The sequence below is a fragment of the Hyperolius riggenbachi genome, chromosome 2, assembly GCF_040937935.1.
Source record: "Hyperolius riggenbachi isolate aHypRig1 chromosome 2, aHypRig1.pri, whole genome shotgun sequence".
Classification (NCBI taxonomy): domain Eukaryota; kingdom Metazoa; phylum Chordata; class Amphibia; order Anura; family Hyperoliidae; genus Hyperolius; species Hyperolius riggenbachi.
In genome coordinates this window covers 247,239,338-247,264,172 of record NC_090647.1, presented here as the reverse complement: position 1 = coordinate 247,264,172, position 24,835 = coordinate 247,239,338, and the positions used below count along the sequence as shown (strand labels likewise).

General features: G+C 42.9%; 1 protein-coding gene across 1 annotated transcript in view; it reads left to right on the top strand.

The window, feature by feature from the left end:
• Nucleotides 1-24,835, top strand: part of MYH15 (myosin heavy chain 15) — a 104,226-nt gene that overhangs the window by 44,700 nt on the left and 34,691 nt on the right. The window contains exons 18-27 of the mRNA XM_068268459.1: nucleotides 2,610-2,697; nucleotides 3,350-3,467; nucleotides 4,975-5,098; nucleotides 5,709-5,845; nucleotides 14,169-14,424; nucleotides 16,657-16,899; nucleotides 16,987-17,163; nucleotides 20,270-20,415; nucleotides 21,017-21,107; nucleotides 21,824-22,213. Of these exons, the coding sequence (XP_068124560.1) occupies nucleotides 2,610-2,697; nucleotides 3,350-3,467; nucleotides 4,975-5,098; nucleotides 5,709-5,845; nucleotides 14,169-14,424; nucleotides 16,657-16,899; nucleotides 16,987-17,163; nucleotides 20,270-20,415; nucleotides 21,017-21,107; nucleotides 21,824-22,213 (1,770 nt within the window). The remainder of the gene's footprint in view (nucleotides 1-2,609; nucleotides 2,698-3,349; nucleotides 3,468-4,974; nucleotides 5,099-5,708; nucleotides 5,846-14,168; nucleotides 14,425-16,656; nucleotides 16,900-16,986; nucleotides 17,164-20,269; nucleotides 20,416-21,016; nucleotides 21,108-21,823; nucleotides 22,214-24,835) is intronic.

The window sequence follows — 24,835 nt, the reverse complement described above, 5'->3', positions numbered from 1 at the left end:
ATGCGGAAGTGACATCACTTCCGCATATAGAGCGGTTGCGTCCGGCGCCCGCCGGTACTGGTCGGGTCGCCGCTGATCCTGAGGTCTGCAAGGTAAGGGGGGAGCGGGAGCGGCGGCTGGGGGCTCCCTGTCACTTACTGCTCAAACGGGCTCCCTGTCACTCACTTCCTAAAGGTACTAAAGGGGCTCACTGTCACTCACTCACTTCCTAAAGGGGCTCCCTGTCACTCACTTCCTAAAGGGGCTCCCTGTCACTCACTTCCTAAAGGGGCTCCCTGTCACTCACTTCCTAAAGGTACTCCCTGTCACTCACTTCCTAAAGGGGCTCCCTGTCACTCACTTCCTAAAGGTACTCCCTGTCACTCACTTCCTAAAGGGGCTCCCTGTCACTCACTTCCTAAAGGGGCTCCCTGTCACTCACTTCCTAAAGGTACTCCCTGTCACTCACTTCCTAAAGGGGCTCCCTGTCACTCACTTCCTAAAGGGGCTCCCTGTCACTCACTCACTTCCTAAAGGGGCTCCCTGTCACTCACTCACTTCCTAAAGGGGCTCCCTGTCACTCACTCACTTCCTAAAGGGGCTCCCTGTCACTCACTCACTTCCTAAAGGGGCTCCCTGTCACTCACTCACTTCCTAAAGGGGCTCCCTGTCACTCACTCACTTCCTAAAGGGGCTCCCTGTCACTCACTCACTTCCTAAAGGGGCTCCCTGTCACTCACTCACTTCCTAAAGGGGCTCCCTGTCACTCACTGCCTAAAGGGGCTCCCTGTCACTCACTGCCTAAAGGGGCTCCCTGTCACTCACTGCCTAAAGGGGCTCCCTGTCACTCACTGCCTAATGGGGGTCCAGGCTGGCTACATGTACTGGGGAAACTGGCTGTTTGTCATTATGTGCATTTACTGGTGAAAAGCTGTCTCTTATTATGTGCATTTACTGGTGAAAAGCAGTCTCTTATTATGTGCATTTACTGGTAAAAAGCAGTCTCTTATTATGTGCATTTACTGGTGAAAAGCTGTCTCTTATGTGCATTTACTGGTGAAAACGGGTCTCTTATGTGCATTTACTGGTGAAAAGCGGTCTCTTATGTGCATTTACTGGTGAAAAGCGGTCTCTTATTATGTGCATTTACTGGTGAAACGCTGTCTCTTATGTGCATTTAGTGGGGAAATTTTGTCAGTAAAAATAATCTTTTGTCAGTAAATTTTTAGGTATTTGTCAGTAAAAAATAACGTGAAAGGTTGGCAACACTGGCAGGCTGCGCGGCGCAACGGGAAAGATACAGGCAGCCCACCTCACGCTTGGGCTTGGCGGGGGGAGGAGCCGACGACAGCGAGCGAGAGTACGGTGGCCGCAGGCAGCCATAAATACGCAGTGTGTGACTGCGTCGCACTCGCAGAGCCTCTCAACCTGAGTCAGTCCAGAGACTAGCAGACTGCCAGGCAGTCAAAGCCAGCCAGGAGCAAGCCCATGGAAGAGGGGTAGGAATGGGGTACCACATGCATGCGTAAAGAGGTGGAAGGTGTGGGTGTGATTAGGCAGGACATGGGTGTGGTTATGTGGTTGGGCGCGGTTAATTTAACCACTCCCATAGGCGCCAGAGAAAATCTTGCTGCCAGGTGCCAGGCACCCCAGGCTCACCCCTGTGTGCAGCAGCAGTGTGCGGCGGAGCCCAGCCCCAGAAGGTGGAGTCTTTTTGGCCAGTTGGACTCGGGCTCCTCGCTGCCACTGCTGCTAGTGGGTGCCTTGGCCCTTGCTGCCGCTGCCCGCTAGCACCTCCATGGTCCCCTGCCCGGACCCCCACCGTTCCTGGCCCGGCGCCTTCTTCCAGTTCCACCTGCCATGAGATGGACCTCATGGTAAGTAGGCAGTAAGGCAGGCAGTCTATGTACAGCACTGCCTCTCTCTTTCTGATGTGGCTGCTGGGGGAGGGGGGCGCTCTTTTTGCCCTGGGCTGGTGGTCAGAACCCACCATGGTGATGGTCTAACAGTGTGACTCCCTGGCTGGGGGTAGGGGGGCACTCTTTTTGCCCTGGGCTGGTGGTCAGAGTCTGACCACCAACCAGCCCAGGGCAAAAAGAGTACCCCCCTTCCCCAGCCAGGGAGTCACAGTCAGACCATGGTGGGCTCTGACCACCAGCCCAGGGCAAAAAGAGCACCCCCCCTACCACCCACAGCCAGGGAGTCAAAGTCAGACCATGGTGGTCTGACGGTCAAACCACCATGGTCTGACTGTGACTCCCTGGCTAGGGGGGGAGAGGGTCACACTTTTTTTCCCTGGACAGGTGGTCAGACCACCATACTGTGACTCCCTGGCTAGGGGGCGGAGGGGGTCACTCTTTTTTTCCCTGGGCAGGTGGTCAGACGCAGAGTAAAAAAATTAAAAATAAAATAAAAATGGTGAGTTGGTTTCAAGAAGCCTTTTGACATGATTTCACTTAGCAGCTTTGATGGGGGGGGGGGGCAATTTTTTGACTCTCGAACTGGGTGAAATTTAGCCTAGAAACTGCCCTGATTATTATACAAAAGCATACACTAACTTCTAGTAACAATAGATTCTGTAAAAGGTAAATTAACAAATATATTTTTACTACTGTCATCTTTTATTTCAGGAAAATCTGAACAAATTGATGACAAATCTCAGATCAACATCCCCTCATTTTGTGCGTTGTATCATTCCTAATGAAACCAAGACTCCAGGTACGGTTTTACATGCCTATTAAAGGTACATTTCTGCAGCCGATTGGAAATGATCAGTCATGCCCATAAAAGGCCAAATTCACGCTAGTCAGTTGCATCAGATAAATGGAATCGATCTGTTTTTAGAATCATTCTTATCGTTAATGGGCATTTACACTGCTAAAAATAATCCAACTGCTTAGTGAGGTGGGCTTAAATGTCCTGAGACTCCTTTTACACCAAACCATATTTTATCTTTATTTTAGCTCTGTATAAAATTCAACTCTAATCACTCTCCTTTCAGCTCTAATCACATCCTTTTATTTATTATTGCTTGTGTGTCTCTTGTGAATTCACCCCTGCAATGTAGACAGAATGTGATAACACTCTTCAGCAGGACAGACAGCAGTAAATAAACTCTTGCCCATTTTTTGCAAGGACTGCTGTCTGTGGCTAGTCGCAGAGGTTCTAACTGTTTGGCCATGTTGAGCATAAACCCTTTCCAATCCTACTTTGAGATCCCCCATGGTATGTGGCCATTTTGAAGAAATGTGAGGTATTACTGAAACATACACACACAAAGTTTTCTATTTATTTAATGTAATGAATGATGCTTTATTACTACTATTAACTATTTTGTTTTATAATGTGTGTTTTTGTAATGTGTAACTAGGTGCCATGGATCCTTTCCTAGTACTTCACCAACTCCGTTGTAATGGTGTGTTGGAGGGAATTCGTATCTGCCGTAAAGGCTTTCCAAACAGGGTTCTCTATGCTGACTTCAAGCAAAGGTATCGACAATTAGATACAACCCTCTTTGATTGAATCTGATCAGAAAGGGACACACTGCACAGCAATTTCCAATACACTTCAGCATGAAATCTATTGGAAATCATCCTAGCTCCAATGCATGCCAACCCCCCCGCCCCATGTGTATATAAGTGTTGTCCTGTTTCAACTACCCACCACTCCACCCTGGCCCATGCTTAGTGTTAAAGGCTCAGCACTCTGCCAACACAACTCATGGCCTCCACCGGTGTACAGCGTCCCCCGCAAGTGCCTGTACTTGGCACATGTACATGCGCCAGTGTCATGTGGAACAGGCGCTTGTGGTGAAGCGCTGGAGACCAGAGGCAGAGGCCAGAAGTGGCGCCGGTGGATAGGCGAGCCATTAACACTGCACATGGGCAAGGATAGAGGACACTTATACACGTGAGAGGTCACTGGCGGGGGGGGTCCATCAGTCATCGCGATATCGAAAGCCGTTACCACCACGTCCGATCGACCTTTTGGGACTGAGATTTTCCAACATTCCCCATCGGCCTGAAATTAAGTAATATATGGGCACCCGTAAAGTTTTTCATGTGGTAGTGGTGTCCTGTTATCTGTTCTGTCTAGATGCCTGTTCATTTGAACGCATTGATCATTATCTGCAAACATAACAATAAGAAAGCGCACTACAAGTCCATGAGTCCACTATATCACGACTTTGGAGTTAATGAGCCTCTGTGGCACAATTAAAACTATTCGGTTTCCATAACAGATGCAGTCCTTTATGCTGGGAATTCACACATATACAGTTTTTTGGGCAGATTTACTTTCCAGACGATTTTCTGATTGTTTTTCCGATTTTTCGATAATTTTTCTGATCGACTTCCATTCACTTCTATGAGCAAATCAATCCGAAAAACGAGAAAAATCAGATCGGACCTGATGGAAATGATCTGTTGAGCCATCTATCTGCCGAAAAAAACTCATGGTGTATTCCCAGCATGATGCCTTATCATGATACCACCACCTCACTCAGTAAGCAGGGGCACTCCCCCTTTTTCTAGACCACCTATGAGATAGAGTCAACAGTGCTTTAGGAAAAATAGGCCTCCCCGCCTTATCCGGATATCAACATCAGTACTGCTTGTATATGCCTCATGAGCCAATTCACCTTGAATAAGAGACAGTCGAGCCCCCATAGCATAAAACTGTATACTAAAATTTAATCAAGTCAAAAATGCAAACTCACAAAATGCAAATGCAAACTCACATGTAACAGCAATAACATAGCATGTCTTTGGGTCACTTTCTTATTGTTTTGTTTGCATATTGTGTTTTATTTTATTTTAAGTGCACCACCTTTTATTTTAACACCCTACATTTGATGTACTGTATGCCAATATATATTTGATATATCTAATATATATTGTAATTGAGATTCTTTGTCTGTGAGATACTGTTCACAGAAGCAATGACAGTTATTGTCATGATTCATTTTACCAGTGACATTTTTTTTATTTATTTTAGATATCGCATATTAAATCCCAATGCTATCCCAGAGGACAAGTTTGTGGATAGTAGGAAAGCATCTGAAAAACTTCTGGGGACTTTGGACATTGATCATACTCAGTATCGTTTTGGTCATACAAAGGTAACAAGTATTCACATTGATAAATTAACACACAGTGATGCAGTGCTGTTTTATGAAATTGTGTCTCTCTTGATTCTAAACAACTTCTGCAAGTTAGAAAGACCTTCAGGTATGGAAGTCCATTTATAATGCTCACTGAGTTAAGCCATGTTTAATTTAGATCAATTAATCAAGAACAACCATTTCCAGCAGTAAGGTCTACATACCTTAAACTAGTGCAATACAGAAGCCACAATATGATTGCATAGGGTGGGGGAGTCCAGTCAGATTGAAACAATTCGACAGGGAACCACTAAAAATCATCTATTGTTTTATTTTTTTTCCGGGGTGACGGTGAGTAAATGCTGCCTATGATTCACTCTTTCAACCTTACACTTAGCTTTATTTTACAGAAGAATGTCAGATTTTGGAATTTGACTAGAGAAGCCCTAAATGTACTAATAGAAATAGCAACTTTAGGATTTGGTATGCAAGCAATTATCTACAGTAGCCTACCATCTGAAGACAAGCCCATAGACTCTGGTACCTTGTGTCTATGAAACAATCTTGCCTCTGGTTGTTCTAAATGACAACGTCTTGTATACATAACAAGTACTTCTATATGTTGCAGGTGTTCTTTAAAGCTGGTCTGCTGGGACATCTTGAAGAAATGCGAGATGAAAGATTAGCTAAAATCCTAACACTAATCCAATCCAGAGTCCGGGGAAAACTAATGAGGATTGAGTTCCAAAAGATTTTGGAAAGAAGGTAAAGTGCAGTAAAACATGCTGATATGTCCTAATGTTTCTAAAGAAATGCTAATATTTCAAACAATAATTCTTCTCTAAGGACAATAGATAACAATCAGCAGAACAAACCACAATTATTATTTATTGTATTTATAAAGCGCCAACATATTACGCAGCGCTGGACAATAAATATATACATACAATGATACAGAGGATGACAGACGAAACAAGGTTATACAACATAGAACAAAGCTATAAAAGGCAAACGTTACAACATGCATCATCATGCAATTATGGGCTGGTTAGGTAGGCCCAGTAATACAAGTATGAGGCTGTCATAGGAAAGAAGCACACGATCATGTAGATAGGGAAGGGAGGACCCTGCCAGAAGCTTACAATCTACAATTGCAATTCAGCTATTATCCCCCGCTCTACCCAACACTCTGCTTGGATGAAATTGTATGTCATTTTTATGGAGCTGGGGGAGGAATGATGGGCAGGAGACCTGTGGAAGGGCTCCATAGTGAGCACTTTAAACATTCAAGGTGAATAGGTTGTTTGGGAATAGTGACGCTTGTACAGACATTAGCTGTCACCTGATTCAATTATAGCATATGAGATCAGGCAGCGGTGCTAATATGGTTATACCGGGAAACCTGATAGGGAAGTTCTGGTAATGTGATCGGTTGCTGTTCTCCAGTTACAGCACCCTCTAGAAATTTGATTTTTCCCAGAACGTCATTTCGGACAGCACCCCTGGATGAGACTTGTCTCCCTCCCCACTGTGGACAGGAAACTGTTAAAAGAAGAATTTGCATAAGCAATAGGCAACCACATATAAGATACTACACCTGCCACAGTACCTCAGTTTAGTTTCCTGTCCCGGACGGGATGCATGGGAGAGGTCTCCAGGAGTGCCATCCATGTCAGGCGGCAGGGGCAGCGTTTTCCAGGGCTCCAAGCAGCACTGTTCAGTGAACAGTCGGAGCCCTGCAGCGTGAAGGAGGCTTCTCCATTGGAGGCAGCAACTTTATGCGCGCAGGTGCGTGCATTGGAGAGAGTTCACTTCCGGTTGAACCGGAGGTAGTCACGCGCTGGCGTCCCGCGTGATCTGAAGTCTGAGCCGGGCGGCAGGGGCCGCGGCGGTGATTAGGAATCGGCATACAGCTGATTCCTTAAGGTAAGAAGCTGATTAAGCATATGTTTAGACGGCGGGGGCCGCATGCATAATTGGATCAGCTGCATCAAATCAGCAGCACAGGTATAAGTTTGTAGAGTCCATGATGCACTCTGGTTTGTGGCTGGGATCATGGAGGACGCCTCTGGGTCAGCTCCTGCACAATCTGCTGAATCTGCCCAGGATCCCTCTCTGGCAAGTAGATGTGATTATGTTTCTTCTGCTTGGCTGGATGTATGTTATGTATAGAGGGATTTGTCTAATGGCTGGCTATCGTTTATTATGTTTTATACCCCAAAAGACATAAGACTGAGAAGGTTGAAAAGTCTGAAAAATCTTCTACTCAGTCCAGTCAGCATGGATTGGCAACTCTGAATGGAAATTGTGCCAGTATTGTACAGAGAAGGTCCACAGCAATAGGAAATTAAAGATTCTGCTATTGCTTCTACCGCCTCAGCTGCTTCAGATGGGCCTGGGACTAGTACTGCTATGGCTTATCTACCTGTTATAGCTAATCCATCATCTCCTATGTTGTCTGCACCTCTAACTATGCCTCCTGCTTCCAAGAGACATAGGCCTCTATTTATTGAGCATTCCTGCATGCGGTAATGCTCAAAACAGCTGACTTTACCCACCATTTAGTAAAGTGTGCATTCATAAAACCTGTGTCCGCATGAAAATTTATAATTCCTGAGCAGGTGCGGGAAATTAACACCTTGTGCGGAGATTATCACAACACAGGTCACTGAAGGTTAATTCATAAAAATTAAAGCAGGCAAATGTGAGCAGAGAAACCCTGGCTGTTTAGAGAAGGCGATAAGCCAGCCATAACAGGCAAGCTAATGGAGAGACAGACCTCCCAGGCAGCTGCAGTGAGAGCAGAACAAACTGCATCCCAGAATACCCAGGCTGTGTTTTTAACCCCTTGGGTACCTGTTTTCAGATAAATTTCACATCAGAAAGCCTGCATGTGTAACATTCTTGAAGTTCTTCTAAGCTGCAGCAATTAAATAGATTGTTTAAAAGAACTAGACAGATTCAGGGCAAGGAGAGGCAATTTAAACAAAAATGCACATGTAAAGGAATGCTGGGGCTGCCTCCTTTATAGTAACTCTCTCTGCACAGAAAAAATGTATCAAACTAGGAGGAAGATTTGAGTAAAACTGACTAAGGGCCTTTTTTTCATTACTCTGCGAGTTACGATTTGATTCTGATCACGAGGTACGTTAAACTAATGGAAACTGCAGCAGCAATTTCCATTAGTGCAATCTGATTGCGATGCGATTTGGACAAAGCACAATCGTCATCCTCCTGCATTGTATGCAATTGAGCTGTACTATAAGTATAGTAGCGCAATCGCATAGTGGAAATTGAAGTGCGGTTGCGATCGCATTTCATAGTAGAAAAGAGCCCTAACCGCAATGTTTTTTCCTGAATTAATGAAAGACTTACTAATAGGTATTAAGTCTGAGCAGAAATCTTTGACACCTTTGGATCAAATGTATGAGAGTTTGGCGGATCCTCATTCTCGGCTTATTCCAGTCCATTCTACTCTTAAGATTAGGATTAAGGAGTGGGATAATCTTGGAAAAGTTTTTTTTGGCCCAGATCATTATCTAAATGTTGTTTTTCTCCTGAAGATCAGGGTTTTGGGGAACCCCGCCTAAATTAGATCCATATTTTTCAAGGGTATCAAACAAAACTGACCTACTTTTTTGAGGATTTCTGGGAAATTTTGAATGATTTCCCTAAAGTTTGGAATGCTTCCAATTATCTAGTGGACGCTTCAGATGATACGGTTAAACTTATGGCCAGAACTACGGCATTAGTTAATTCAGCCAGAAGAGGTGTATGGGTAAAAACTTGGAATGATGACAATTCTTCAAAATCAAGTTATGTGGTGTACCTTGTGAAGGGGGTCTGCTGTTTGAGTCAGTTAGACAACCCTCTAGACAGAACGGCAGACACACATTAAAAAAAAAAAAAAAAAAAAAAAGTATTCCTGTTAAAGGAATTCTATCGATTCACATATTTTCAATTGACACAGGAATTGTTTGGGAAGTGTTGCTAAGTACTGGTGTATACATTTTAGTAGCAACCTCTTTGTTTACTGTTATCAAAATGCTTTCAAACTTTACTGACAAAACTGACTCTGAGCCATGAGGAGAGGGGAAATTCCCCTCACACTTGATCAGATAACTCTGTGTAACTGTGTGTGACAGAGAGAACAGCTGCAGCTTCTGTGTCCTGTTTCGGACTGAAGTGTCTGTAGAGAGCAGAGGAAATGTAATTAATTGTTACAGCTTTTCATACTGTTTTTTGCTTTCAGAGTTTGTTTGATATTTGCTTTCTGTAGTCCGATATGCAACTCTGGCTGTGCATTGAAGTAGACACCCCTTCTGCAATTGATTTGTCCCAATATAGCTAATCCTACCCTCAGTAAATTACAGCTTTTGCCTCTGATATTTAACATGAAAGGTAGGAAAATGTTTACACAGCAACTTAGACATTATTTGTACATTGTCATTTTAGAACACTTGGGTATCGATAGTATTCCTTTAAGAAAGGACCTTTTCAAAGTAAACGGTCCTTTCGTCCCTCCTTCTAAGAATAAGTCAGATCCCTAGTCCTCTAAGGGCAGGAGATGGGCTCTCTACAAGTCACAGAAGCCTAAGGGCCTGTTCAGATTGCACACGTTTCCAGCTGCGTTTTGGAAACGCGTGCAGAAGGCCAACACGCACGACATCAGACAGTGCATAGAGTGCACTGTCTGATGTTCACACTGCATGCGTTCCGGACCTGTGCGGTCCGGGATCGCATGCTGCACGCAGATTTAGCAAAAACGCGCGGCTGTCCCATTCACTTTTCAGTGATGGGATCAGCCACGCAACGCATGCAAACGCGGATGGCGTGCGTTCGTACGCGTTGCGTTCCGCATGCGTGGCCGTCCGCGTTTGTAATGTGAACCGGCCCTAAGTCCAACTTCACTTTTACCAAGAAGTCGGATAAGCAATGACGCTAGTATTCCAGTGAGATGGAGAATTGCAAATTTCAAAACATGGCAACTACAGTGCACAAAATATTGGTTATTTAGGCTTCTTTCACAGTGGGACGTTACAGGCGCAGGTTAGAGCAGCTTGTAACGCAGCCCAGCTCACAGTAATGAAAAATCAATGGGCTGTTCACAGTGCCCACGTTGTGTTACACTCTAACGCTGGACGTTTAAAGAAAGTGCATCATGCTGTGCGTTATACACGGTTTTAGCCGCATTAGACTGTTTGCATATGCTCAATAATGTGTGTTTTTTGTTTTTTCTTGCAGGAGAGGAGGGGAGAGTCCGCTGTTGTGGCCAGCCACATGACTAATTAATATGCACTGCAGTGTTAACTTCCTGGAGCGGCCGCTTATTGGCTGGCAGGACCACGTGATGCGGAGTTTTCCGATCACGTGCTCTCCACAGTCTTTTGCCGCATGCGCCGTTTTCGTCCGATAGTAAGCGTCAAAAAGTATGCATCACAGACCCATCAGGAGACGCATAACGTGGCTCTAAATAGCATCCAACTTCAAAGCTCACATGCGTTGCGTTGGGGGCACGTTATGTGACCTTAGCGTCGCATCTAACGCAACGTCTTAGTGGGAAAGAGCCTTTAAGGTGTTTTTTGTTGGAGGGATACAGAATAGAGTTCAGCCAGCCTCCTTTTAAGAGCTTTTGCATTACTCCCCGTTTGCAGGACCAAATAAAGTTTTCAGCCCTACAATCGAAAGTCCTTTCCTTGTTTAGAAAAAAAAGGGTAATTCGAGAAGTACCGAAATGTCAGAGGACAGGGATTCTATTGCCCTGTGTTTTGTCTAGTAAAGGAGCTACAGGGAAATTATCAGTTCATACTAAATTTAAAGAGTCTAAACCAGAAGGTAAAATACAGAAAATTCAGGATGGATTTGATCTATTATTCATCTCTTACAGAAGGACGATTTCCTAGCCTTTCTAGACTGAAAAGATGCGTATCTTCAATTACCGATACATCTGACTTCTCAATAATACTTAAGGTTTGCCATCCAGATGGAGGAAGAGGTAAGAATGTATCAGTTTAATGCTTTGCCCTTCGGATTATACTCAGCTCCATGGTTGTTTATGAAGGTAATGTCTGGGGTTCTAGCTACACTTAGACAGAGAAAGGTTAACATTTTGGGTTACCTTGATTTTCTGTTTTGGGGGACATCTCCCAATTCGGTAAGAGATCAGATTGTTACGACAATAGTCTTACTACAAGATCTAGGTTGGATCATTAATTGGGAGAAATCTTCCTTAATTAAATCCTACACAGATTATACATTTGTTTGGGCTATTTCATTAGCATATCAGACACGGGGAGCAATTCAATTCTATCATGGCTTATTCCACAAGAGGAATTTCGACTTCTTGGGCAGAGAGGGCAGGGGCCTCTATAGATCAGATTTGCAGAGCTGCGACCTGGTCAAGTCACAATAAGTTTGTAAAGCACTATCGCCTTAATGTATCTGCCTCTGCAGGTTTATCCTTCAGAAGGAAAGTTTTGCAAGCTGTGGTCCCACCCTAAGGTTTTAACTCTTGTATATCGTCTCATCCAGGGGTGCTGTCCGAAATGACGTTCTGGGAAAGACCACTTTACTTACGGTAAAGTCTTTTCCAGTAGTCATGAGGACAGCACCCCTGCAACCCGCCCTTATTTGGGTAGGAAAGAGAAATAAGTTTGTGTAAGCATCATTAAATGTCCGTGTCATCTTTTTATTAACTGAGGTACTGTGGCAGGTGTAGTATCTTATATGTGGCTGCCTATTGCTTATGCAAATTCTTCTTTTAACAGTTTCCTGTCCACAGTGGGGAGGGAGACAAGTCTCATCCAGGGGTGCTGTCCTCATGACTACTGGAAAAGACTTTACCGTAAGTAAAGTGGTCTTTCACATAGGATGTAGTGATAACTGCGCCCACACTATTCAGCCAATTACAACGCTTCAAGTTGTAGAGGGTGCTGTGATTGGAGAACTGTTCCCTATGAGGTTTCCTGGTGGTCACCTCAACCAGACTAGCACCTAGGCAGTTTTTATCAAATGTCTGTCCAATGTCCAAATGTCAGATTTTTTAAGTGTTTGATATTTTTCACATATTTTGAGCAATGTTAATTATTAGGTTCAGAATAATGGCATTGTCAAGTATACATTTTTAATTGTACGTTTTATGTTTCATCATGTTCATTCATGCAAAAGCTCCATGTTATTCTTAGTTTTTTCATTTTTATCAACTGTGAAAGGGTTACAATATCTATGTTGCTTTTATTGCGGTTTGTATACCCCACCCTGGGAGGTTATGTATCCACACTGATATAACCCTTGAGTTTAGTCTTCAATATTTGTGTCCATATAACAAATACAAATAGAATAGCAAAGCATGTTTGGGACAAGAAAAGACGAGACATTGTAGAAATAGTGCGGTAAAAACTTGTAAATTCTATGCTACCTTGCTGTAATGTGTGACCTCTACACATTTACAAGTTAAAATCTGGCCTTAAACCTTATATACTTATAGTGGTATGAAACTCTGCATCTCTTCTCTGCTCTTAAAGATTAATTACAGCATACAACCTACTAGGAAATCATGTGTGGTACAGAACTGCATTTAACCTCGACCGCTCCACGTCAATTGGCGTGAACCCCGAGACCACTCCGCGCTGATTGGCGTGAATGGCTTCCTATGGGGCTTGCATCTCTGCTTTGATGATGGAGCACAGCTCCGCCTTCAGTCTCCCGCTCGGAGACAGTTATTAGAAGGCGGTTTCACCGTCTAACAAAGTACAACGCTGCGATCTAAGGTAGCGCTGTACAGGGGACAGCCGTGTGACACAGCTGTCCCCCTGGGGGACACAGGAGCGATCCGCTGTGATAGGCTGGTTAAGGGAGGGAGGGAAAATTATTTAAAAAATAAGTCAATTTATTAAAAAGAAAAAAAAAGAATTCAAAAGAATTCAAATATTTACAAAAAAAAAACAACGCTGGGGGAGTGATCAGACCCCACCTACAGAAAACTCTGTAGAATCACAGAGAAGAATCACTTGTGTGCTGACATGTGAAGAATCACTTGTGTGCTGACGTGCGGCCCTGCAGCGAGGCCTTAAAGCTGCAGTGGCCTGGTCACTAGGGGGGGTTTAACACCGCAATCCTTAAGTGTATAAACAGTTAAAGCGGTATAAAACCCTAACATAATATTCAATAAAAACATGTTTTCCTACTTTGTATATGCCATATGGTTATCATATTTGCATTTGTACATGAGTATTATTAATTCATTTAGAAATTACAAGTTCCCAAAAGTACTGTTTTTTGCTTTGAGAGCTGACTTTGCATTTTATTCATAATGACATAACTGCTTTTATTCATTATGTATTGAAGGCAGAAATGCTTTGACTGTCTGTCTGTGTCCAGGAGCTACACAGTCAGAGAATGTGTCACAGTCCTCACTTGATACAATTAAGTAAACACAAGATAACATTATCTCCACTTTGGATGCGTCCAGATTTCTCTGCACTGAACTTTCTGTGTGTAGTCCTGTGTGTAACCCTTTGAATGCTGTTCTAGTAAAAAAAAAATGCTGCTTGTATATAATATGCTGTAAATAATTTTTTAGAGCAATGAAGAAATGCTGGGTTTTATTTTGCTTTAAATGCAGAATGTTCTTCTTCAGTGAGAAGCTAAGTAAACTATGCAGAGTGAATGATTACATTGTCTTTTGTTTATGTTTCCTTATTGGCCACAATTAGTAAACATTCCTAGCAGTGCTGTATCTAAGCTGCAGGCTTCACAGAAGCTAAATAAGGAGATAAATGGTCACTTGATACTATTTAATATATAAATATAGCAGCTATGCAATAAAATGCAATGGTAGCTTTCAGAGCAGATAAACTGTACTTTTGGAACTTGTAATTTGTAAACATTATTTGTTCACAAAATGGGAAGTGAAAAGTAGGAAAATATATTTCTATTGAATATTATATCAGTTTCATCCCACTATTTAAGTCATTGCTGTGTACATATTTCCTTCAGTATGTCTGCAATGAATATCAATATATAATGACTACTGGAGCACTGCAATCATTATGAATCTACAATAAAAAAAATTTTTTTTATCTATTAGGGATGCACTCTTGGTTATCCAATGGAACATCCGAGCTTTCATGTCTGTCAAAAACTGGCCCTGGATGAAGCTGTTCTTTAAGATCAAGCCTCTGCTGAAGTCAGCTGAGACAGAGAAGGAAATGGCTAATATGAAAGAAGAGTACCTTAAGCTAAAGGAAGCACTTGAAAAATCTGAGGCCAGGAGGAAGGAACTTGAGGAAAAACAAGTTTCTTTAGTTCAAGAGAAAAATGACCTCACACTTCAGTTGCAAGCGGTGAGAAACTATGAAACTGCTCATATTTATTTTTCATATTTATAGATTTCAGAATAGAAATGTGGTTTGTGGTGTCTGTCATAGCCAGCTGCAAACCTAAATGCAAAGGTCATTTTAATTAGCATTGAATTTCAAAAACATATGTACAGCAGTGGTGCATATGGGTGCAAATGTATTGCTGGTTTATGGCTGATCTTTGGAATTTCGCTTTAAAGGTTACCAGAAGTGAGAGGGATATGTAGGCTGACATTTATTTCCTTTTAAACCATAACAGTTGCCTGGCTATCCTGCTCATCCTCTGTCGCTAATACTTTTAGCCATAGATCATGAACAAGCATGCAGATCAGATGTTTCTGTCAAGATTACTCAGCCTGAATCCATGCTGGGTAATGTATTAGCGGGGGGATCAGCAGCCAGCGGGGGGTGCCGGCCACCTGTACTTGCTAGCCTAGTGCTAGCTATAACTTTTACAGGCATGGGATCTGTTAAATTTATACTGGGGGACTCCTGGGGCCAGCGAGCGGTATGCCCGACACAGTGTTGGGCATACTGCTAAGGAGGTTAAAGAGAACCTGAACTGAAAATTAAAAGTCAAAATAAACATACACACATCATACTTACCTCCTGAGTAGTCTACTCATCAATCTTTTTCTCCTCTTCCGCGTCCTGTTTGTCCGCTGTGATCAATTAAAATCTCTGTCCACCATTTTGAAAATGGCCAATACTCCATAACATCTTGGTCAGTACACTGTTAAACTGTAATATTACCCACTTCAGCCTTAGGGAAACATGGACATTACCTTGTACATTCAGTTGTAACTGACCGCAACTGGTATATTTCAGTGCTGTCAAAATATTGTCAGAACTAGAAGGGATCACTGTAAGAAAAAAAATGGTGAGCTTCTGAGAGGAACTGATGATTAGGTAATTATATAATATTCATTTGCAGCTACATCATGCGTTTATTTTAAATCATTTTATTCAGTTCAGGTTCCCTTTAATCGACCACTATCGCAAAAATCGTAAAATTTAAAATGCAGGTAAAACACATACAAATAATAAGTACGTTTCTTCAGAGTAAAATGAGCCACATATTACTTTTCTCCTATGTTGCTGTCACTTACATTAGGTAGTAGAAATCTGACAGAACAGACAGGTTTTGAGCTAGCCCATCTCCTCATGTGGGACTCGCATGATTTTGTTTAGTTTCAAAAGCACTTAGTGTGAATGGCAGTTGCTCCATCCAACTGCCAAAAAAATGTGCAGAGAGCACGGAGGTCGGCCAGCATCGTTGTATAAAGCCTTTTCAGAGAATGTCTTTATAAAGAATAAAAGGCGTGCTTAGAATTCCCCATGAAGAGATGGACTATTCCAAAACCTGTCGGGTTTTCTGTCAGATTTCTACTAACTACTGTAAGTGACAGCAACATAGGAGAAAAGTAATGTATGGCCCATTTTACTTTGGAAGAAACATACTTCTTATTAGTGGTCCTGGTATCTAACTGTTAGGCAGCCTCCACATTTATCTCACATTGTAATTTTTTAGTGCATACTAAAGAAGTTAGTTTATAGGACATTTTAGGCAATTACTTTCACATCTGTATGCTAATTTTTGCACAATGAATGCAAATTTTCTGCGTTTCCATTGACTTTCATTAAGTGCGATAAGCACAGTATGCAAAACAAAATGCAACACTATCGGCTACTTAAAAAATGCAGAAAAATCAGAACTGATATTTTGCATGAAAACATAATCTCAATGTGATGTCATTGAAAACATTACATGTGTGACGAACACAAACTCACAACCCTGCACGAGGCACGCAAATTTTGTGAACTGTTAAAGGGGCCTTAACAATCACAACAGAATCAGCTTCTTGACACTTCTTGGTAGAAACAGCATGAATTCCGTAGTGGGCTGTTTTAATGTGAACAAGAATTAGCTGTAAAAACTTGTAAGCTACTTGTTAAAAGGCCTGCCCGTTGACCACCCCGCACCCGAAACATGAACACAGCCGCGATCTGCGCATGTTTGTGACCCGGGATCATGTGCACACCCGCTCACACGTTCACGCACGCTTGCCCCCCTCCACTTTCTGAAGTCCGGCCATGTGTAGCGCAGGAGCGTCAGGCACAACTAACTGACACAGGAATGCAGGACAGGGAGATTATTATATAGGATCCTTCTCTGGCCATTACTTTTACTGATGCTAATCTGCATTTTTATCTTAGGAGCAAGATACCTTGGCTGATGCTGAAGAGAGGTGTGATCTCTTGATTAAAACAAAGATTCAGATGGAAGCAAAAATTAAAGACCTCACGGAACGCATAGAGGATGAAGAGGAGATGAACTCAGAGCTCACTGCTAAGAAAAGGAAGCTGGAAGATGAGTGCTCTGAGCTCAAGAAAGACATTGATGATCTGGAGATAACACTGGCCAAGGCAGAGAAGGAGAAGCATGCAACTGAAAATAAGGTACAGGTTCTATGCAACACGTGGCAACAGCTGCATACTATTTTCATTGTCACAATACATCATGTTGTTTTACTGTAACCTGTTCAGGTCAAAAACCTTACAGAAGAAATGGCAGCACTTGATGAAACGATTACTAAACTTACCAAAGAGAAAAAAGCTCTACAGGAGGCACACCAGCAAACTTTGGATGACCTTCAGGTTGAAGAAGACAAAGTGAACTCCCTAACCAAGATGAAAACTAAGCTGGAACAACAAGTAGATGACGTAAGGCCTAACAGAGGTGTTCCCTGTATGTTTGTGTCTGTCTCAGTGTTGCTCGTATAACAATTCTTGTAGAAGCACATACAGATCCCAGTGTAATCTGCTTGGGCCTATTTCCAGTGGGTGCCACTGTGCTGTTGTGAAGCCACAGACAAATCGCTATAGCTCTGCCATGCATGAGACATTCGGATGTGGTCTACAGAAAAATGCCAGCCGCACTCTTTCTTTTCTTTCTTTTTATTTTTTTTGCCGCACGCGGTTTCAGATGCAGCCTATTGATTTCAATAGGCTGCGATTCTGCATCCAAAATTGCGTGCGCAAAAACAGATGCAATTTGTGGCTAGTGTGAATAGGCCCTTAGGCTGGGTCAACACAGACAGTTGCCGGCAGTCAATGAATGTCAGCCGTCTGTTAGCAGACCTCTGTAGTAGGCTTCATGGCAAATACGATGGTCCATTACCCAGCTATTTCTCAACCACCACTTGTACATTTCAGTGGATTTCAGCTGCTCTAAGTACTTCCCACTCGTTTAACCCCCCCCCCCCCCCCCTACTGAAATCAGTGGGTGTGGATAGCCAGCAACCATTTAGAAATCCAGTTTTTAATCTTATCCACTCATTTACTGTTTGTTTGTATTTCAAATTCCAGATCTTTGGAAATCAGTTAAAATGACTATTAATGAGTGCTGTGGCTGTAGATATGCACAGAGTTTGATGACTGAATTAATCATCTGGCCGTCAGTTTGATGTCTGTACTGCCATCACTTAGCTTCTAACCGTGCAATCAGCCTTGTTCTGTTTTTTCCCCAGCAGATTGCTCCGTTCGCATAGGTGCTACAGGGAACGTTTTGCTTCTTCTGTCCCTCCCGCCTGCATTTGGCAGGCACATACTGCTGGGCCCAGCTGAACTTACATGAACCAAACTGTCAGTAGACTACCGGCCAAAGTTATCAGAATCATTATTTCAGCCAGCTTAAACTGTTTATTAATAGCTTTAAAGGAAAGTGTTAAAAAAAAAAAAAGCAGTTTAACTTGCCTAGGGCTTCTTGCAGCCCCGCAGCATCCTTTCGAGTCTCTCCGGTCAGCAGCCTAGACCCCCGCAAAGCTGGACGGCTATGCTCCTCCTCACCAGGCTCCCTATGCCGGGAGCGTTCTGCAAGTGATCAGAGTACTCCCGCCAGCGGAAGCAATAAAGGTGCGCACTAGCTGCCGACTGGTGGCAACCTCCCAGCTTTGCAGAGGTTGCCGCTGCTCAATGGAGGGAATGGAACGGGCATAGGATGACTCCAGGGGGCTGCAAGAAGCCCCAGGAAAAGTTGAACTGATTTTTTTTTTTTAGGCTTTAGTAACACTTTAAGGCAGTAGCATATAAGCTGTATCACATCTCTACAAATTCTCTCTGGCCCAATGTCGCCTAGCAGCCTGCTCCATCATCTGAACCCACTAATAATATTAGGGGTAATTTTGCTAAGAGATCAATTTTTTCTGTCTCAAACCTGAACTTAAAGAGAACCCGAGGCGGCATAAAAAAAAATACTGCCTACTCCACGTCACCTCCCGGGTGAATCTGCCTCGCTCCACGCTGCTCTCCATGGCCCCATTCATCCTTCCGCAGCCCGTTCATCCCCTGATCACCGGCAGAAGAGTCCAAGATGGCCGCGACCTGGAAGTACATCCTGGGTCACGACTTAGCTGGTGATTGGAGGGGGCGGGGGAGTGAGGTGGGGGAGCAAGTTGGTGGAGGCAGGGGAGCAGGTGATTAACGGCTGGCAAGGCAAAAGAAGGCTAGTGACAATCAGATTGTCGCTAGCCCGACGCTAGTTTTGAGAAGGGACAGCAGGAGGGGGGGGGGGGGGGGTCGGCACTGACAGCAGCACCAGAAGGACACAGGGCCTGTCATTGGGCAGAGAACATGCCTCTGTGTCCAATAATCTAAATTCATTCTGCCTCAGGAACTCTTTAAGTCTAACTAACTGTAGATGTTTTGTACCAAACCTCACAGAATTTATCTCAGTAATCAGGTCCACTTATTCTTAATCATATACACAAAACATGCATTGATGGTGAGATATGAGCAGAGATAAGAGAGCTCCTGTGATGTGAAATGAACGGGTAATATACAAAAAACTACAAAAAAAAAAAAAGTATTAAAATTGTCCCGGTTTCTCTTTCGGGGAGGTAGACATGTGAATCCTGTGCTAGAGATTGTGAATACCGTACAATGTTCTGTCTAAACCTGCAGTTGGGCCACCAACGATCTGTCACAACAAGCTCATTGTATGTGGTATGACAGATGAAAAAATGAAAAAAATACCTAATTCTACATTGTTTGGAAAGAGTGGAAATAAAAATTTTGATAAGTTACTAAAAGCATATGCAATGAAGTGCATTTGGGGGAGCAATCCTCTGCCATTTGAACAGTGTTTTCCAATCCGTCCTCATGATAAGTACAAGGTGCTTTTGCTTGATATGACAAAATGCTGAAGAATACTACGATCTAACTGCAGGTTCAGACACATCACATGTCATTCACATGCACCTGCACAGCATTCTCATGTCTTCCTCCGTGAAAGAAATGTATGGACAGTTTCATTATACTTCAATCAGCCCTCATACAATCAGGGCAGATTCAAGTCATAATGGGACCTCAGGCCCCCAAGCTGTCTGCAGCCCCCTCCTTCCCCAGATCTCCCCCGTAATCTTTAATCCCCTACACCGTTTTGGTCAGCATAGCCACTCACCTTTCCTGGTCCCTGCTCAGTAACCCGGCATATGTTATTGCATAATAGCATGTGATGGGTAATGGAGAAGAGGCAGCTAGTGGCGATAAAGACGGGGAGCATGGATGGAGCAGCGTGCCGGGACAGGTGAGTTACTATGCTGGCAAATCTTTGCAGGGGCCCGAGTAGCACAAATCGGGGTGACCTGGGGGGCCCAGCAGTACTTAGGAACTATGGGGCAATAACACCCTTAGCTTCTATGAAAATGTTGTTCCTGCATATAATATCAAATGCTGCCATTGTCTGCATGTTACTTTCCTCCCTCTTCTATGTTTGTAACAATAACAGTAAGTATTGATCTCGGCATTGAAAATTCCCCTTGTATACTAGCTTGAAGGCACCCTTGAGCAAGAGAAGAAAGTCAGAATGGATCTAGAAAGAGCAAAACGCAAACTGGAGGGAGATCTGAAGCTTACACAGGAAAGTCTGATGGACACAGAAAACGATAAGCAACAAATGGAAGAGAGATTAAAAAAGTAAATCAAATGGATTTAAAGATCATTTTTTCTTAGTTTTATTTTCTCCAGAACACACAGCAGTACTTAAAGGGGAACTGAAGAGAGAGGTATATGGAGGCTGCCATGTTTATTTCCTTTTAAGCAATACCAGTTGCCTGGCAACCCTGCTGATCCTCTGCCTCTAATACCATTAGCCATAGCCCCTGAACAAGCATGCAGCAGATCAGGAGTTTCAGACTTTAAAGTCAGATCTGACCAGACTAGCTGCATGCTTGTTTCTGGTGTTATTCAGATTCTACTGCAGAGAAATAGACCAGCAGGGCTGCCAGGCAGCTGGTATAGCTTAAAAGGAAATAAATATGGCAGCCTCCGTATACCTTTTACTTCAGTTCCCCTTTAATTTGGGTCCTCTTGCTGCCATAATTAATGTTCCAAGTCAAGTGATATTGAACGATATTGATGCATATGTTGGATAAAAAGGATGACTGATTTTCACTAGTATGGTTCAAATATATTTTTCTGTTTTAGAAGCATTTCAAATTTCACAAAATCTAATTTGTTTAATTAGTATGATCTTTATACTCATGTTTATTGTGACCCCTATCATTCTATTCTTAAGGAAAGAGTTTGAAATCAATCAGCTGACATCTAAAATTGAAGATGATCAAGCCATCATCACCCAGCTCCAGAAGAAGATAAAAGAGCTTCAAGTAAGACATACGCCATAATGGAAGGATAGTACTATAAAAATAAAATACTACACAAAACAGAAATTATGCAAATGACCTACTTGTAATCATCATACAAACTCTGCATATATGTAGGATAATGGCATAGACATGGGTTTTTACCATATTCAAAAGACGAGTTAGTGATTGGAGTGTTAGCATATCCTGTCTCCAAAATATATAGCCAATACTAAATAGATGCATTGAATTGTATTTGTTTTGGTTCTAAGTAAACCTATACTGCGGGTACGTATACCTGGCTCCACAGCAGGGGGGGGGGGCGCAGTTTTTACACCCTCGCCCTGGGTGCATTTTAGCCTAGAAACTGCCCTGTTCTGCTACCTTCTGAGACCAGCTTGTTTCAGGGAAATGAATGTTTCTCTGACCTGTATTATCCCAGAACATCACAGTTTTATTTTCCCACAATGAAAGGTCTCTGCCTCATCTCATCCTGCCCTCTCCATAAAGACCAATGTGGGTGCCTGGCTTTGCTAAGCAAATTATTCATATGCTGATCTGGCATGATGGTAGACAGATCATGGTTTACACTGCCAACAGCCACCTGAAGCCTTTAGAGAATAACTTTTGCCTGAAAAAAAATGTTAGTGATTGTCTCAGGTGCCTAAAATCTAGTGTCTATATGAAGAGTTACAGTGCTACTGCTTCTTACACTTCATAATGCTTATGTTACCCTTCAGGCTCGCATAGAAGAATTAGAAGAGGAATTGGAAGCTGAAAGAGCAGCACGAGCCAAGGTTGAAAAGCAAAGGTCAGACCTCTCCAGAGAGCTGGAGGAGCTGAGTGAGCGGCTAGAAGAGGCTGGTGGAGCATCATCTGCACAACTGGAGATGAACAAGAAGCGGGAGGCTGAATACCTGAAGCTGCGTAGGGATCTGGAAGAAGCTACTTTACATCATGAGGCCACAGCAGCAGCTCTGAGGAAGAAGCAAGCAGATAGTGTGTCAGAACTGGGGGAGCAGATTGATAACCTCCAGAGGGTCAAGCAAAAGCTGGAGAAAGAGAAGAGTGAACTCAAGCTGGAAGCAGATGACCTGGCTTCCAATATGGAGCAGCTAGCAAAAGCAAAGGTAAAATCCACATTGCAAAGCAAACATGAATTCTCATGTTGTTGTAGTTTGTTGTTTAAATTGTGTGTAATAACTTATTTGTGTTTCATTGTTCCTGGCTGTCTTTATTGCTTCAGTATTTTGTTATTATTAATCAGTGATTTTTACATAGCGTATCTCTCTTCTCAGAGATGTATCTAATGGGGTGCAGATATGGCACCTGCCATAGGGGCCCCTGCCTCTCACCTTCCAATGGGCGCAAATTGCCCTGTCATTCCTGCCACTATGGGTCCTCCAAAGGTGCTCTATTCAACCGCCCCCACTTCCCCATATGCAAGTCACCAGCGCTGGTGTTCTGTCCGTGCTTTCTCTCTCACCTCCCGATAGCCCAGCGGCTGTATTATAGGGTCACCTGACTCTCTTAGATTAACTTTTGTTGCTGCCGTTTCTCACTTTCTGAGAACTCCTGATTGGCTAGCCAACATGGCATCAGCTCTCCTATGATTGGCCGCATCCTACTGCGGCTGATGGGGACAACATAAACACCCACATCCCCCAGTGTGCGACGTTGAATGGACCTGAAGGTCTGTTCAGTCCATTCATCATCGCACGCTGGCATTCTGTTTGCTTAGGGACATTTTTACTTCCTCCTTTACTGTCTAATTCTCTAATATCCGCGCAATGAAGGTGGTTATAACAGAACAGTGACAGTATAGTTAGGAGAAGGTGAAAATTTGGGGATAGCCTTTATGAAACAACAGGCAGAGGTTTGTGAAATTACAAAAATCTTGGATGCTGAACTTCAGTTGAAAGATTTGGCAAGTTATATCTGTTGAGTAGGCACTCTAAAACTTATAGTAGTGCTTCTGAAGTAAAGTCTGTTTTTTCATAATCATTTTCAATAAGGGCTGTTAACAAAGAATACATCCATGGCATTAATAGGAGGTCTCCAGTGCGGATGGTCAATGAGATCACAATCAAAATGATATCTATTTGGCCAAAGTTCGCACTTACAAGGGATTTTACTTGGCAGTTGCTTAAAGGACCACTATCACAAAAATTGTAAAATGTAATATACATGTAAACACATACAAATAAGAAGTATATTTCCTTCAGAGTAAAATGAGCTATAAATTACTTTTGTCCTATCTTGCTGTCACTTTCAGTAGATAGTAGAAATCTGCCAGAACTGACATGTTTTGGACTAGCCTATCTTCTCATGTGGATCTCTGGATTTTCTTTATTTTTAAAACCACTTAGTGAATAGCAGTTGCTCCATCCAACTGCTAAAAAAATGTTTGCAGTGAGCAGGAAGGCTGGCCAGCATCTTTATATACATTTTTTTTCAAGTACTGTCGTTATAAGGAATAAAGGCCATGCTGACAATCCCCATGCAGGGATGGATTAGACTAAAACCTGCCGGTTCTGTCAGGTTTATACTACCTACTGTAAGTGACAGCAATATAGGAAAAAAGGTAATTTATGTCTTATTTGAATCTAGAAGAAACATACTTTTTTTGTATGTATTTACATGTATTTTAAATTAGTGGTCCTTTAACAGATAGTAATAGTGGTCCGCGATAGTGGTCCTTTAACGGACACAGACATAGACATTAGTAGTTAAGTATATATAGTCAGTATATGAGTTAAAATGGTAGCAAACGGTGAGAAACTTTCAATAGGTGCAAATCGTCCTGAATCGATGCGGTAATAGGCACATTTTCAATGCAAATGTACGCAGCTTGAAATGAAACAATTGAATTCTACTACCAGGATTCAACTGGTCCGTTTTCAAACTGCATTAATTTACATTGGAATTTTGCACAGCTCAGAATGATCTTCATCTCACTGACCATTCTTGGTCTTCAGAGTGTAGCTTCTAACTGTAGCTAGACTGTAGCTTCTAAGGGTACAATGGTTAATTTGCATGTATTCAGCAGTGGTGCCTGGGAGACATCTCGAGCTCACTCCAACCTGAATTATCGCAAATTCTTTCTGTTTTAAGAAAGCAAACTTTTGTTTTTCTTAACATCTTAGTAAGGGGGCTTTTAGGACCATTGTAGTCCCTTACACACTCCAATGAGTTCTGGGTCACCATGAGCTTGCTGGTTAGTCTGTACCTCTCGGTGTTACAAGCCCTACTGCATAGAGCCAAATTAATCCATGCCATGCACTGATGAGGATCAAACAATCCGAAACAGTCTGTATGCATGTTGGATTATTAAGGCAAGCTGACACATCATTGCATTCCAGCGGTTCTGGAGGTGTGTTTAGCTTCTAAGGCCTCGTTCACATCTGCTGCGCTGAAAAACGTGTTAAAGCGCAGGGTAAAAAACGCATGCGCTTGTGCGCGCTTTCGTCCGCGTTTCTGTGCGTTGCGCTGCGCTTCTTTAAAGCACGTTTTGCTTGTTGTACCAGCAGCAGTTGTCAATAAAACTTTGTTTTTGTATGTAAATGTATTTTTTTCTCCAATTAGGGGTAAAAAACGCATGCGCTTCTATGCGCTTGTACGCGCTTCTATGCGCTAAAAAAGCGGACCCATTCACTTGCATTGCTGTGCGCTTTCCAGCTCAACGCACAGAAATGCCTGCAACACTACGTTTCTGTAACGCTGCTCAGCGCAGCGCATAGATGTGAACCAGC